At 37.7% G+C, this 12,327-nt stretch overlaps 1 protein-coding gene across 2 annotated transcripts in view; it reads left to right on the top strand.

Annotated features, from left to right (window-relative positions):
- LOC107717982 (guanine nucleotide-binding protein subunit alpha-11-like) overlaps positions 1–12,327 on the top strand; it is a 31,783-nt gene that overhangs the window by 17,220 nt on the left and 2,236 nt on the right. Inside the window, exons 2-5 of one of the 2 annotated variants that reach the window (XM_016524896.1) lie at positions 1,504–1,688; positions 2,067–2,221; positions 3,961–4,089; positions 11,836–11,965. In XM_016524896.1, coding sequence (XP_016380382.1) covers positions 1,504–1,688; positions 2,067–2,221; positions 3,961–4,089; positions 11,836–11,965 — 599 coding nt within the window. Of the gene's footprint in view, positions 1–1,503; positions 1,689–2,066; positions 2,222–3,960; positions 4,090–4,411; positions 4,541–11,835; positions 11,966–12,327 lie in introns of both variants that reach the window. The other variant, XM_016524895.1, reaches the window with a different exon arrangement.

Below are 12,327 nucleotides of genomic sequence, written 5' to 3' on the forward strand. Positions count from 1 at the left end.
CAATTTAGCTTAAAATTAATAAATTAGTAAAATAATATTTTTTGGCCATTTTTGAAACTTGAATCAGGCATGTATTTTTTACTGTACAAATAAAGGCAGCCTTGCTGAGCAGAAGAGACTTCTTTTAAAACATTAGAATACATTACAGATCCCAATTTGAACCCTATATGCGAATGTTATAATAAATGTATTAACAGAGCTGTTCTAGGGTAATTATTATTATCATTATTATTGTCTTTTTTATTTTATTTTACATAACGACAGTAAAAATACAATACTATCATTTATGAATGTCGATGGAGTTGTTGCTTTTTCTCTGCTTTTTCTCTGTTTTGATTTTGGCAGAAACCCGCAGGAAGATCTCAGTGCTTCTTTTTGTTGACAACAGCATGCAGATTTATAAATTATTCTCATTATGAATTTGGGAAGATGTTTGTCGCATGTATCACATTGTCACATGCCTTTAAAAAAAATTCACAAAAATGTTACTTGGCAACTGACGAGTAACTGTTTTAGCGCAGATTTTCCTCGCACTTTGGACTTTGAACCCTGACGCCGCGAGCTCGCGCAGCGCTGTCAGAATACATGCAATTCGTGCGTGCATTAGAAAATATAACATTCTGCAGTTTATTTACTAATCGTTTGAGGTAATTTCGCAATTTCAATCATCATACAGTAGTAACCTAACAACCAGCATTAGCCACCTCTTCTTCTCATCGGAGACTTGATGCAGCACTAAGTCTCTCGCTGTCGGTGAGGATTTCACGCTTGTAAGGATTTCTGCGTCTTTCTCTGATAGTTTTAAATACTTTCACACTGTCGACATGTTTGCTGCATTAGCGCGTGCCTCTATTTTGATCGCGTTCGTAATTGTTCGGTTCATATTATTTGTCCTTTTCGCTTATTCGGGTTGCCGAATATTCGGTGCATCCCTAATATATATATATTATATAATTATATATATTATTATACAGTATATGTATATTATACTGTGTATATATAAGTTTATATAAAATTTTTCATAACACATTGTTTCAAAGCAGCTTATAGAAAATTTTTATTTTTATGTATTTATTTTATGAAGTTCTAATTAGTGCTGTCAAACGTTAGTCGCGATTAATTGTTTGACAGCACTAGTTTTAATACTTGTCAAAGAAACTATTATAGCTGTATATTACTGTCATATGGACATGTTATGTGGTTAGTTAACATCATGTATTCCATTAAGCAAACAACAAACGTGTTAGGCAGCAGTTACAACTTGTGAATGGATCAACATATAAAACTATTATCCTTATAAAGTTGGCATCATCTGGAGTCTTCGCAAGTGTTGCCTTTGTCTGAAACCTTCAAAAAAGCCGGATCCAAACTGGAGCCAAATGCGAAAAAGCTCCAGATAGGCTTTGATATCCTTGGTACTCTAAAAAGTCCAAAGGCTGATATGTAACTGAGGCCAAAATATGATCTAACCCTGTTCCAATGTTGTTGTTTATTCATCCTCAGGCACAGGCGAGAGCGGCAAGAGTACGTTCATCAAACAGATGCGCATCATTCACGGGGCGGGCTACACCGACGAGGACAAGCGCGGCTTCACCAAACTCGTCTACCAGAACATCTTCACCTCCATGCAGGCCATGATCCGTGCCACCGAGCACCTCAAGATCCCGTTCAAATACGAAGAGAACAAGGTGACTGCTGCACACTGAACAATCCCCTGCCGTCACTGCGCTGTAATCATCTCCTTGATGCCCAGAGTGCACGTCAAGATGCAAATCAAACCCAGATAGGCCATAAACGTGGCTATAAAAAGCACTACAAGCCTCGCTTGTAAATTTTACTGCTGTCACACCACGGTCCGCTGTCTTTCTTCAGTGCAGGATTACGGTTAATTATTCTCATGTTTTGGTTTTGAAGAATCAGTTAATATTTCCTAAAAAAGATCCTTAAAGTTTAACTCGACAACTTGTGACCTAGTTGGTTCGAAACCCCGCTGGAAGTCATTAGTATTACACAGCCATTAAGTCATAAAATGGGATTTTTACTGTGTAAGGTCTCTTTATCCACAGAACAATGCTCTGCTGGTGCGAGAGGTCGACGTGGAGAAGATTTGCTCCTTTGACCAGCCCTATGTCAGTGCAATAAAGAAGCTCTGGTCAGATCCAGGCATCCAGGAAGCCTATGACCGCAGACGAGAGTACCAGCTCTCTGACTCCACTAAATAGTAAGTGTGTGCGCTGTCATTAGCCATTAGCTCCTTTGAACTTTATTGCTTTTAATTGAATTGTCGAACGCTACATCTTTTCTTGCGGTCAGTTAGAAGCATATTTGTAATAAGTCATAGATGTATAGATGCAGTATTATGACCTGTTCATACTACAAATCATATCTATAAAGATAACCTTAACGTTAACTATATTAGCATCCACACCAATGTTTATTGTAAGCAAGCTTCAGTTTTGTCGTCTGCTGCTCCTTAATGCGCAGGCTCCTTAAAAGTCGGACAGAAGATTGACTGTCAGTGTTTTTATCGTTCATCAGCTGGAAAAAAATCATTATTTCATGTTTTTTTTTTTATAGCTGTTGTGTGGACTTCCATATTCTCATATAGTTATAGTTTAAAGTGTTAGTTCACCTAAAAATAGAAATTCTGTCATTAATTACCCTCATGTCGTTCCAAACCCGTAAGATCTTCGTTCATCTTCTGAACACAAATTAAGATATTTTTGATGAAATCCAAGAGCTTTCTGACCCTCCGTAGACAGCAATGCAACTGACACGTTCAAGGCCCAGAAATGTAGGAGGGACATTGTGACATCACTTATGTCACATGGACTATTTTAACGATGTCCTTCCTTACTACGTTTCTGGGCATTGAACGTGATAGTTGTATTGCTGTCTATGGAGGGTTGAAAAGTTTTCTATGAAAAGTTTTCTGTTGCTACATGAAAACGTCTGAAATGTCTGTATCGGACAAATATTAAATTTAATACACTTTATATGTAATAAAGTACACGAACACCACTTGAGCATCATTTGATTTCAAGTCTTCAGCTGCGGCTGGATTTGACACGAACATGAGGTTTGCCGCTTACATTCGAAGTCAAACACCGCTATTATAACATTTTAATCCCTGTTTCAGAAAAAGCAAACAAAATGCTAGTCTGAAAACTAGGGCTGGTAAAAAAAAAATTAATCGATGCATCGCGAATCGAGAAATGATTTAGCATCGATTCTGAGATTTCCCGAGTCTTTCTCGAGTCGATTCTGAGCTTAGTTTTGAACAGCAGATGGCGCTGCAGGCTTTAGAAACAGCCGTACTCTGCTTGTTTCCAAATCCTTACACACACTGAACCTAAAATAATCATTCATAAAATTTGAAAAGGTTGAAGCGAATTACAAGGTTGTTCACAGTGGGCTGTGTTTACATTAATCTGGCATCATAAAAGCATTCTGAGCCTAGGTGAAATTACAGACTCAGCCTAATGCACAAGCGCTCTTCTTCATGAGCATTTGAGTGTGTGGATAAAAACTAGATTAGAGCGCCATCTGCTGTTAAAATCTAAGCTCAGAATTGATCGCGATGCATTTGGAAGATCTCAGAATCGAGCCACGATTCGATTCTGCATCGATTTATCGTTGCAGCCCTACTGAAAACCCCCTTAAAAATGTAAGTTTAAGGCAAGTTTAAACACCGTATAAAAATTCTTTAAACTTTCTTTTGTGTTCCACGAAAGAAAATCAGACCGGTTTGGAACGATGAGGATGTTAAAATGTTTATTTTTGGATTTAAATATTTACAGATTTATACTTTTAATATGCTTTTTTTAACCATATTTAAATCCATTCTACAGTTTTTCCAAAACTGCCTGGAAAATATGAAAAGTTTCCATTTGGGACTACTTATATAGTTGTATATATACACATGTACATGCCTCTGTTTCTCACCGGTTCATCCCACAGTTACCTTAGCGATTTAGAGCGTATATCGTCTCCGGGATATGTGCCCAGCCAGCAGGATGTGCTGAGGGTCCGAGTGCCCACTACTGGCATCATAGAGTATCCCTTTGACCTGGAAAATATAATCTTCAGGTATCGCCAATCCCACGGCACACCTACACTGCCGCCGCTGTCTCCTGACCTTTAACCTGCTGCTGCAACTGCACTGCTGCCTTCCCTGATCGCATTCTCACACCCACCCAGGGCTCAACCTTTGCTATTGTTGTTTCTTTGCCACTCTTAAAGAGTGTTGTTTTTGGGGAACTCTCGGTAGAGATCGTCAGCGGAGTAAGCAGAAGGTTGTGGGGTCGCATCCCAGGATCCCAAGCAGCGTTCCCTCAATGTTTTTCTAGGGATCTGCTGCCATGCTTGATTCTTTCTTCTTCCTTCTCTCTCCGTCTCTCCTTGTCTCTAGCTATCTAAGCGATTTGGACCGTATCGCAGACCCGTCGTATCTGCCGACTCAGCAAGACGTGCTTAGGGTTCGCATCCCTACCACAGGGATTATTGAGTATCCCTTCGACTTGCAAAGCATCATTTTCAGGTAGATCATAATGTCGGAGAGGATTCCTCCCCCAGTTTTAATGTCTTCATGTTTGTAACATTTTGCGAATCAGTGCGTTGATCTGGTCCACTTCGGCCAGTTGAACGAACAAGGTTCGGTTCGTTTATCAACATTTCTGTGACGTTAGTGGCTGTTAATGTCCTTAACCTCTTTGCATCATTAACTTCATTAACATTCATCCATTTTTTTTGTCTTTATTGTTATTTATGTGTCCGAAATTCAGGGGATTGAAGGATGGTTTAAGACATAAGCATTCATTCATGTTCTAACCAGAACCAAGTTCTTAGAAGTGATAGCAACACTGTTTCTATGCATTAGAATGATATTACTTTGTGTTTTGGTTTGTTTTTGGTTTTGTTTTGAATACAAAATATATTCATTTAAATATTTTAAGCAGTATTTAGCAATCAAATTTTAAAAAGCAAATTATAAATTCTCTGTTTTGGTTTTGATTTGTTTCGCTTTTTTTTTCTTTTTCTTCGTTTGATTTGCATTTTCTTTTTTGCCTTTTTGTTTTTCTTTGTTTGGTTTGTTTTCTTGTTTGCTTTTTTGTTTTGTTTGTCTTTTCATTTGATTTGCATTTTCTTTTTTGCATTGTTTTGTTTTTGTCTGTTTGATTTTTTTTTTTGCCTTTTTATTTTGTTTTTATCCTTTTGATTTGTTTTCTTTTTTTGCCTTTTTGTTTTTGCCTTTTAAATGTTTTAAAGTATGTTTATTTAAATATATTGCAATATATAGCATTTAAATGTAAAGTTTATATAAAGGTATGTGTATGTGTGTGTGTGTGTATATATATATATTTTTTTTAATTAAAAAAAAAATCAAAAACCAGCAATGTTTTCTTCGGTTACCAAGCCTACTTTAATAAATATTTTGATCATGGTTATTAATTGCATAATGAGAAATTGAAATGTTACCTTTGGCCTTTGGTAGGATTTGTAATGCCATTAAAAAAAAGTCCATACTACAGAAACCGTATGAAACCAGTCAGAATTCTTTAACAGTAGTCAGCACCAGACACAGTTTTACCTTTTAAACATTGCAACTCAAGGCCTTAAAGTAGAATCCATTGCACACGCGAGAACATTACCACACAGGCAGGAGTTTGAGCTCATGCCCATGAAGGGGGAACATTTACGAACCACAGCTCGGCAGGTGATGCGGCAACGAGAAGCCCTCCACAACCCCCCTTTTAGAGCCGAGATGAGAGAAAATGCCTCTGAAGAGAGGTGATCACAAAAGCCCGCAAATCGATTGGAAACCAGCGAGTCAAACCGCTCCTACGCACGCTGGCGCCACAAATAACTTTGCTTACAACAAGGTTCCCTCTTGATCCGTGCTTGACATGTACAAATAACATTCTTGCGAATGTTTATTGGGTATTTAAAACAAACAGACAAACACTTCCAAGCTGCTCTGGAAGGTGGCAGGTTCACATTCCAGGTACATGTCAAGGTAGATCTGGAATGTCACCTTTTAAGGCCACTTGTGGTTTCAGGTGACTGCTACTACTGAATGCAGAAAACCTGTAGACGATGTTACGAAATACAGGTGAAGAGTTTTGGTTAAGTAACCTACAGGATTACACACTAAACTCCTCAACCTCAGCCATTTGAACATTCTGGTTGAGTTGTCTTCTTCTCCGGCTCCTCGTCCTCCAGAGTAAGAGAGCTTATCCTTGTAAGTAGGTCAGCTGTACCTCCTGCAGGAACGGAGGCTGGCTGAAGAGGCTTTATTTTAGGTTGTAGCTCTTGAAGGAGTCCATTTATCAAAGCTTTACGCCTGGCCGCTAGAGACTGAGCTAGCGAGTCTGTGTTGCCTACATAAAATAAACCCCTTCTCTTATGTTTTCCCTCACTGAACCCAAGTGCAGGTGTGATAGGGGGGAAAAAATAGCACAGTTGAGAATTGCTCTGATTATTCCCTTCTGTTTTAGCTGGAATCTCCTGTGAGTTTGTTTGAGTACTTTTCCATTAATTTAGGATCAGTGAGTGAGACTGTTTAGCTGGGAATGGCCTGTATTCTTGTAATGCACGTTCACTTTCAGAAAAAGAAACAAAAAACAGTTTGGACATTTACCTGCTTTAATGCAGCATATAGAGCATGAAACCTTACTATTTGGCTCACTTTAATGTAAAATAGTTACATATGGGTGTTTCTTCAACTGTAGGCAGGGGAAAACAAAAAAAAAAACAAGTTTCTTTACTTGAAATGTCCAAAAAAAAAAAAAAAGATTTCAGCTAGTTGCCAAGTTAACATTTCTCATTTTCCTTTAACTTGATGTAAAACTATAAAATTATAGATGTTAAAATTTTTTTATAAAAATGTCAAACATGCTATAAAATTTCCAAAACATTTACTAAATTAAAAGAAAAAAAGAAAAATGTACTAATTATAAAATATTATAAATATAGAAAAAGCTTATATAAAGCTGTATAATAGGATAAAAAAGCTATATAAATCTATATAATAGTATTATAAAAAAATATTTTCCTCCGCAGAGGAAGTTTGATATATTTAAAACTGATAATGTAAACAACAAAGAAATGTAAAAAAATTATAAGATATTTGTAATATTTATTGTGATGATCAGTTTATAAAAAAATATTTAAAAAATGAACCAAAAATGAAAATTCTGTCATTAATTACTCACCCTCATGTCGTTTCAAACCCGTAAGACCTTCGTTCATCTTCGGAACACAAATGAAGATATTTTTGATGGAATCTGAGAGCTGTCTGACCCTCCATAGACAGCAATGCATCTTAAATGTTCCCAAGTCCAGAGACGTAGCAAGGAGATCTGTAAAATAATACATGTGACATCAGTGGTTCATTCGCAATTATTCAAAGCTACGAGAATACTTTTTGTGCGCAAAAGAAAAAAAAAACTGTGTCTACAACAGCTAAAGTCTGCCTACACTGGACGCGATCAAACGACCGTTGAAAACCATTTGAAATTTGTGTCAGCACGTCATAAATAGAACCCGGCAGCAGTTTTCTGTCGGGATTTGTTGCGCCGCGCCGCTCACGTCCGTAGACACGGTGTAACATTGGTTTTGCTTTGTTTCACAGAACTAATCGTTGCCTGGGTTGCGTACGTATATGTGGGGTGGAGCTATCAAAATAGGGGCAAGACCCTTTTGGGGTAGGGGCGTGTTTGTTTTGGTGATTTCAAATATCAACATTGGCTACCAGAAATCACCAGAAATAAATGATATTTATTAACAAAATCACAGCACAAGATAGGTGAGGAAGGAACACAGTCCAAACAATAGGGCAGCTTGGTAAGAGCACACAACTGGAGAACAGGTTGGTCAGAGTTAAGACAGTTCCAGACTTCGCAGCCACGGGGCAGCAGCTTAAGGAAGCAGAGGCTTGACACGTGTAGATATCACAGAAGCACCAGAGTTGGCGGCCAGGTCAGGAGAGTCAGCAACCAGGAGAGACACAGAGAGCAGGGCAGGGTAGGAACCAACACAACAAGACAAGACTGCAGACAAGACAACAGGAGAGACAAAAACAAGGGCAACAAAAAAACTGGGAAAACACAAAAAACTATGGAAAAATCAAATAACTAAAATAGAAAAAGAACAAAAGATATAAACAAAATAGAAGTTCTATAGATAACCTAAACTAGCTACAAAGGGAAAAGCAAAAAATACAAAGGATAAAAACTTTAACTTGACAAGATCAAGAACCTAAGAGGATAAATACAGGACTAGACTAGCAAGATTCAAATCATAAAATGAACCAGCAAACACGAGAGGAAAAAACAGCACAATATAAAGGAAGGAAGAACACGAGGGCCAGGTGAGCACAATTAGAGAAACAAGAACAAGACCAGGGCTAAACAAGAGGGCGTGACCAAGGGAAACAAGGAGTTGGGACCAAAGGAACACATGGCAGACAAAAACAAAGACAAAGCAATGTGTTCAGGCACAAGACAAGCAAAGAAACATTAAACAGAGACAACACAGACAAAGCTGCCATGGCAGAACCCTGACAAAGTTTCTTTATCATCATTTAAGCTCGTCTCTCTGAAGATTTGCATTGTTTTGCTTTATGCTTGAGATATTATGAAATAAAGAGACAAACAAAATGTTCTGCTTTCATTTTACTGCACCAAGACAACCTGGGGCCTGTTTCATAAAACAAGTTTACCCAATAAGCCAGGCTTATTTCAGATAGTCTGACTTATTTTGAACCAAATCAGCTGACAATAAGTCAGACTAACTGAAATAAACCTGGCTTTATTTCAGTTAAACTTGTTTTATGAAACAGGCCCCAGGTTGTCTTGGTGCAGTAAAATGAAAGCAGAACATTTTGTTTGTCTCTTTATTTCATAATATCTCAAGCATAAAGCAAAACAATGCAAATCTTCAGAGAGACGAGCTTAAATGATGATAAAGAAACTTTGTCAGGGTTCTGCCATGGCAGCTTTGTCTGTGTTGTCTCTGTTTAATGTTTCTTTGCTTGTCTTGTGCCTGAACACATTGCTTTGTCTTTGTTTTTGTCTGCCATGTGTTCCTTTGGTCCCAACTCCTTGTTTCCCTTGGTCACGCCCTCTTGTTTAGCCCTGGTCTTGTTCTTGTTTCTCTAATTGTGCTCACCTGGCCCTCGTGTTCTTCCTTCCTTTATATTGTGCTGTTTTTTCCTCTCGTGTTTGCTGGTTCATTTTATGATTTGAATCTTGCTAGTCTAGTCCTGTATTTATCCTCTTAGGTTCTTGATCTTGTCAAGTTAAAGTTTTTATCCTTTGTATTTTTTGCTTTTCCCTTTGTAGCTAGTTTAGGTTATCTATAGAACTTCTATTTTGTTTATATCTTTTGTTCTTTTTCTATTTTAGTTATTTGATTTTTCCATAGTTTTTTGTGTTTTCCCAGTTTTTTTGTTGCCCTTGTTTTTGTCTCTCCTGTTGTCTTGTGTGCAGTCTTGTCTTGTTGTGTTGGTTCCTACCCTGCCCTGCTCTCTGTGTCTCTCCTGGTTGCTGACTCTCCTGACCTGGCCGCCAACTCTGGTGCTTCTGTGATATCTACACGTGTCAAGCCTCTGCTTCCTTAAGCTGCTGCCCCGTGGCTGCGAAGTCTGGAACTGTCTTAACTCTGACCAACCTGTTCTCCAGTTGTGTGCTCTTACCAAGCTGCCCTATTGTTTGGACTGTGTTCCTTCCTCACCTATCTTGTGCTGTGATTTTGTTAATAAATATCATTTATTTCTGGTGATTTCTGGTAGCCAATGTTGATATTTGAAAACACCAAAACAAACACGGCCCTACCCCAAAAGGGTCTTGCCCCTATTTTGATAGCTCCGCCCCACATATACGTACGCAACCCAGGCAACGATTCGTTCTGTGAAACAAAGCAAAACCAATGTTACACCGTGTCTACGGACGTGAGTGGCGCGGCGCAACAAATCCCGACAGAAAACTGCTGCCGGGTTCTATTTATGACGTGCTGACACAAATTTCAAATGGTTTTCAACGGTCGTTTGATCGCGTCCAGTGTAGTCAGACTTTAGCTGTTGTAGACACGGTGTTACTCACCTATTGAGAAGAAACAAAGCAACCTCGGCGTCCGATCGCAGGCCTCCGCTCCTTGAGTTCTCTCCAGCGCTGGAAAGCTGATCCGATATTTACACGGGTCCTACTTCTTGCCTTATCTTTCCGCAGACGTTTTCCTCTTTTGTTTTTTTATCCGCCATCTCTATCTTTCTGTCGCTCGGCTCGGCTAATGTCCGTCCCATGCACTGAAAGCTCTCTCCTCCACATCACAAGTAGACACGCCCCTTATTGCTGATTGGCTACAAGTTTGTTTTGCGATTCGGCCCGAATCAGTTTTCTAAAGTGTTTTTGAAAAATCACATACCCTGCCTTTAATGCATGTCAAAAAAACAAAAAATCACATTAAATATCGGATAATATTTTTGTCATTTTGTGTCACCACCTGGCGATTGTCAAATGATGCAGAAGTGTGGATCTTATTTAATTGCATGTATTTAGCATACGTAAAGTGCTAGCTATAAAATTCAACTTAAAGAGACAAAGGAGTCGGCCATTTTATGCAAAATTGTGGTGGAAATGAGAATGACTTGCAGAACAAGTGATTTATGTATGTATTTGCTATTGGATAATGTTTCTGGACTTGTCAAACTAGTATGAAAAGTATTTAAAAAGTTAAGTTTAGAGCCCCTAGATGAAGAAACTTTTTGTTCGATGAGGTTTGCCAAAAAACTGTCATCGTATTAATTTTTGTTCATGACATACCAAGGCCCAGGAATGTATTTTGTTTAGTTCATATTCAATATTTGATTTGTGAATAAGCATGTATTAAAATTTTTTTACATTTTTTTGTTAGTTGGCCCCCGACACACCTTACAGTTGCGTATCTGTTTTTCCATCAGTCTCAGGGCTTTACTAATACAGTGCCAACACGCTTTTTCTTCGCTCATTCACCCTGTCCGTTTTTCTTGGATGTTACTCATCCCAGCATGCATTTGAAACTCTACAGTTCTCTTTTTGTTTGTGGCGTCTCTATAAATGTTTGTGTGTTAGTTTTGCTTCCTTTGTGAAATTCACCACTTACAATGTCACCATTTTACTACCAGAACTGAAGACGACCGGCTCCATACTTGACCGTAGACCTCAAACTCTCCAGTGGCATGATGAAATCATAATTACGTGCTTATTGTCCTGCTTCGATACTTCTGTAATTCTCTGTATTAAGTTAACCTCTGCTGTCATGTTTTGAGCTGGTCTTGTTCAGTTCACGTTAGAAACGCACAAGTCCACACAATGTCACGACTTAATTTGTGCATGTTTGTGAGAATGAATTCCAGATGTAATGCAATTAACCTCAAGATTTTCCTGCCAAAATGTTAATATAATGATAACAGACATGTGATTTTTGAGATGCATCTAATTTTGTATGACAAGTGGTTTCCATCCTTAAGTACTCATTCATTTTTGGTGGCATTGCAGGGCCTCTAGATATAATTTGATTTGATAAACAGAGAATATTATTACTTTGAGATATCTAGTAGCCCATTTCCAATGAAAATGTTGCAAATCTGTTTCAGAATTGGCCTGTTTTTTTTTTTGTTTTTTTTCAAAAGCCAAATGTTGATATAGCTTAGTTTTAAGGATGAATTTAAAGTCATTTCAGTTCAGGGTCTCAATTGGATACCATACACAACACTGGCACAGCCTTTTTCATAGTCATCATAATCATCAAACCAGTCTTTTTAGGTGTACTCATACTTTGTCACCTCTGTCTCAGGATGGTGGATGTCGGAGGGCAAAGATCAGAGCGCAGGAAGTGGATCCACTGCTTTGAGAACGTCACATCTATCATGTTCCTGGTTGCCTTGAGCGAATACGACCAGGTCCTTGTGGAATCTGACAATGAGGTGATTATTTATTTATTTATTTATTTAGTCATTTATTTAGTCATTTATTAGACGCTTTTATCCAAAGCGACTTACAAATGAGGACAACAGAAGCAATCAATTGTAGTATTAAAACAACTAAAAACAGATCTTATTATTGTTATTTTAAATTATTTTTTTAATTATAATTAAATTTAGCATTATAGTTTGTGTATTTTTTTAGTTATTGCATAGTTTTTATAATGTATAAAACATGAAAATTAATATAATGTACATTTACAAACTATTTTAATATTTAATTATATTTATACATTTTAATGTATTTATTTATTAGTAGTAATATTAGTAGTATTAGTCAATTCATGTATTTTTTAAAAGTATAT

The sequence above is a fragment of the Sinocyclocheilus rhinocerous genome, unplaced genomic scaffold (genome assembly GCF_001515625.1).
Source record: "Sinocyclocheilus rhinocerous isolate Xijiao unplaced genomic scaffold, SAMN03320098_v1.1 scaffold2468, whole genome shotgun sequence".
NCBI lineage: Eukaryota > Metazoa > Chordata > Actinopteri > Cypriniformes > Cyprinidae > Sinocyclocheilus > Sinocyclocheilus rhinocerous.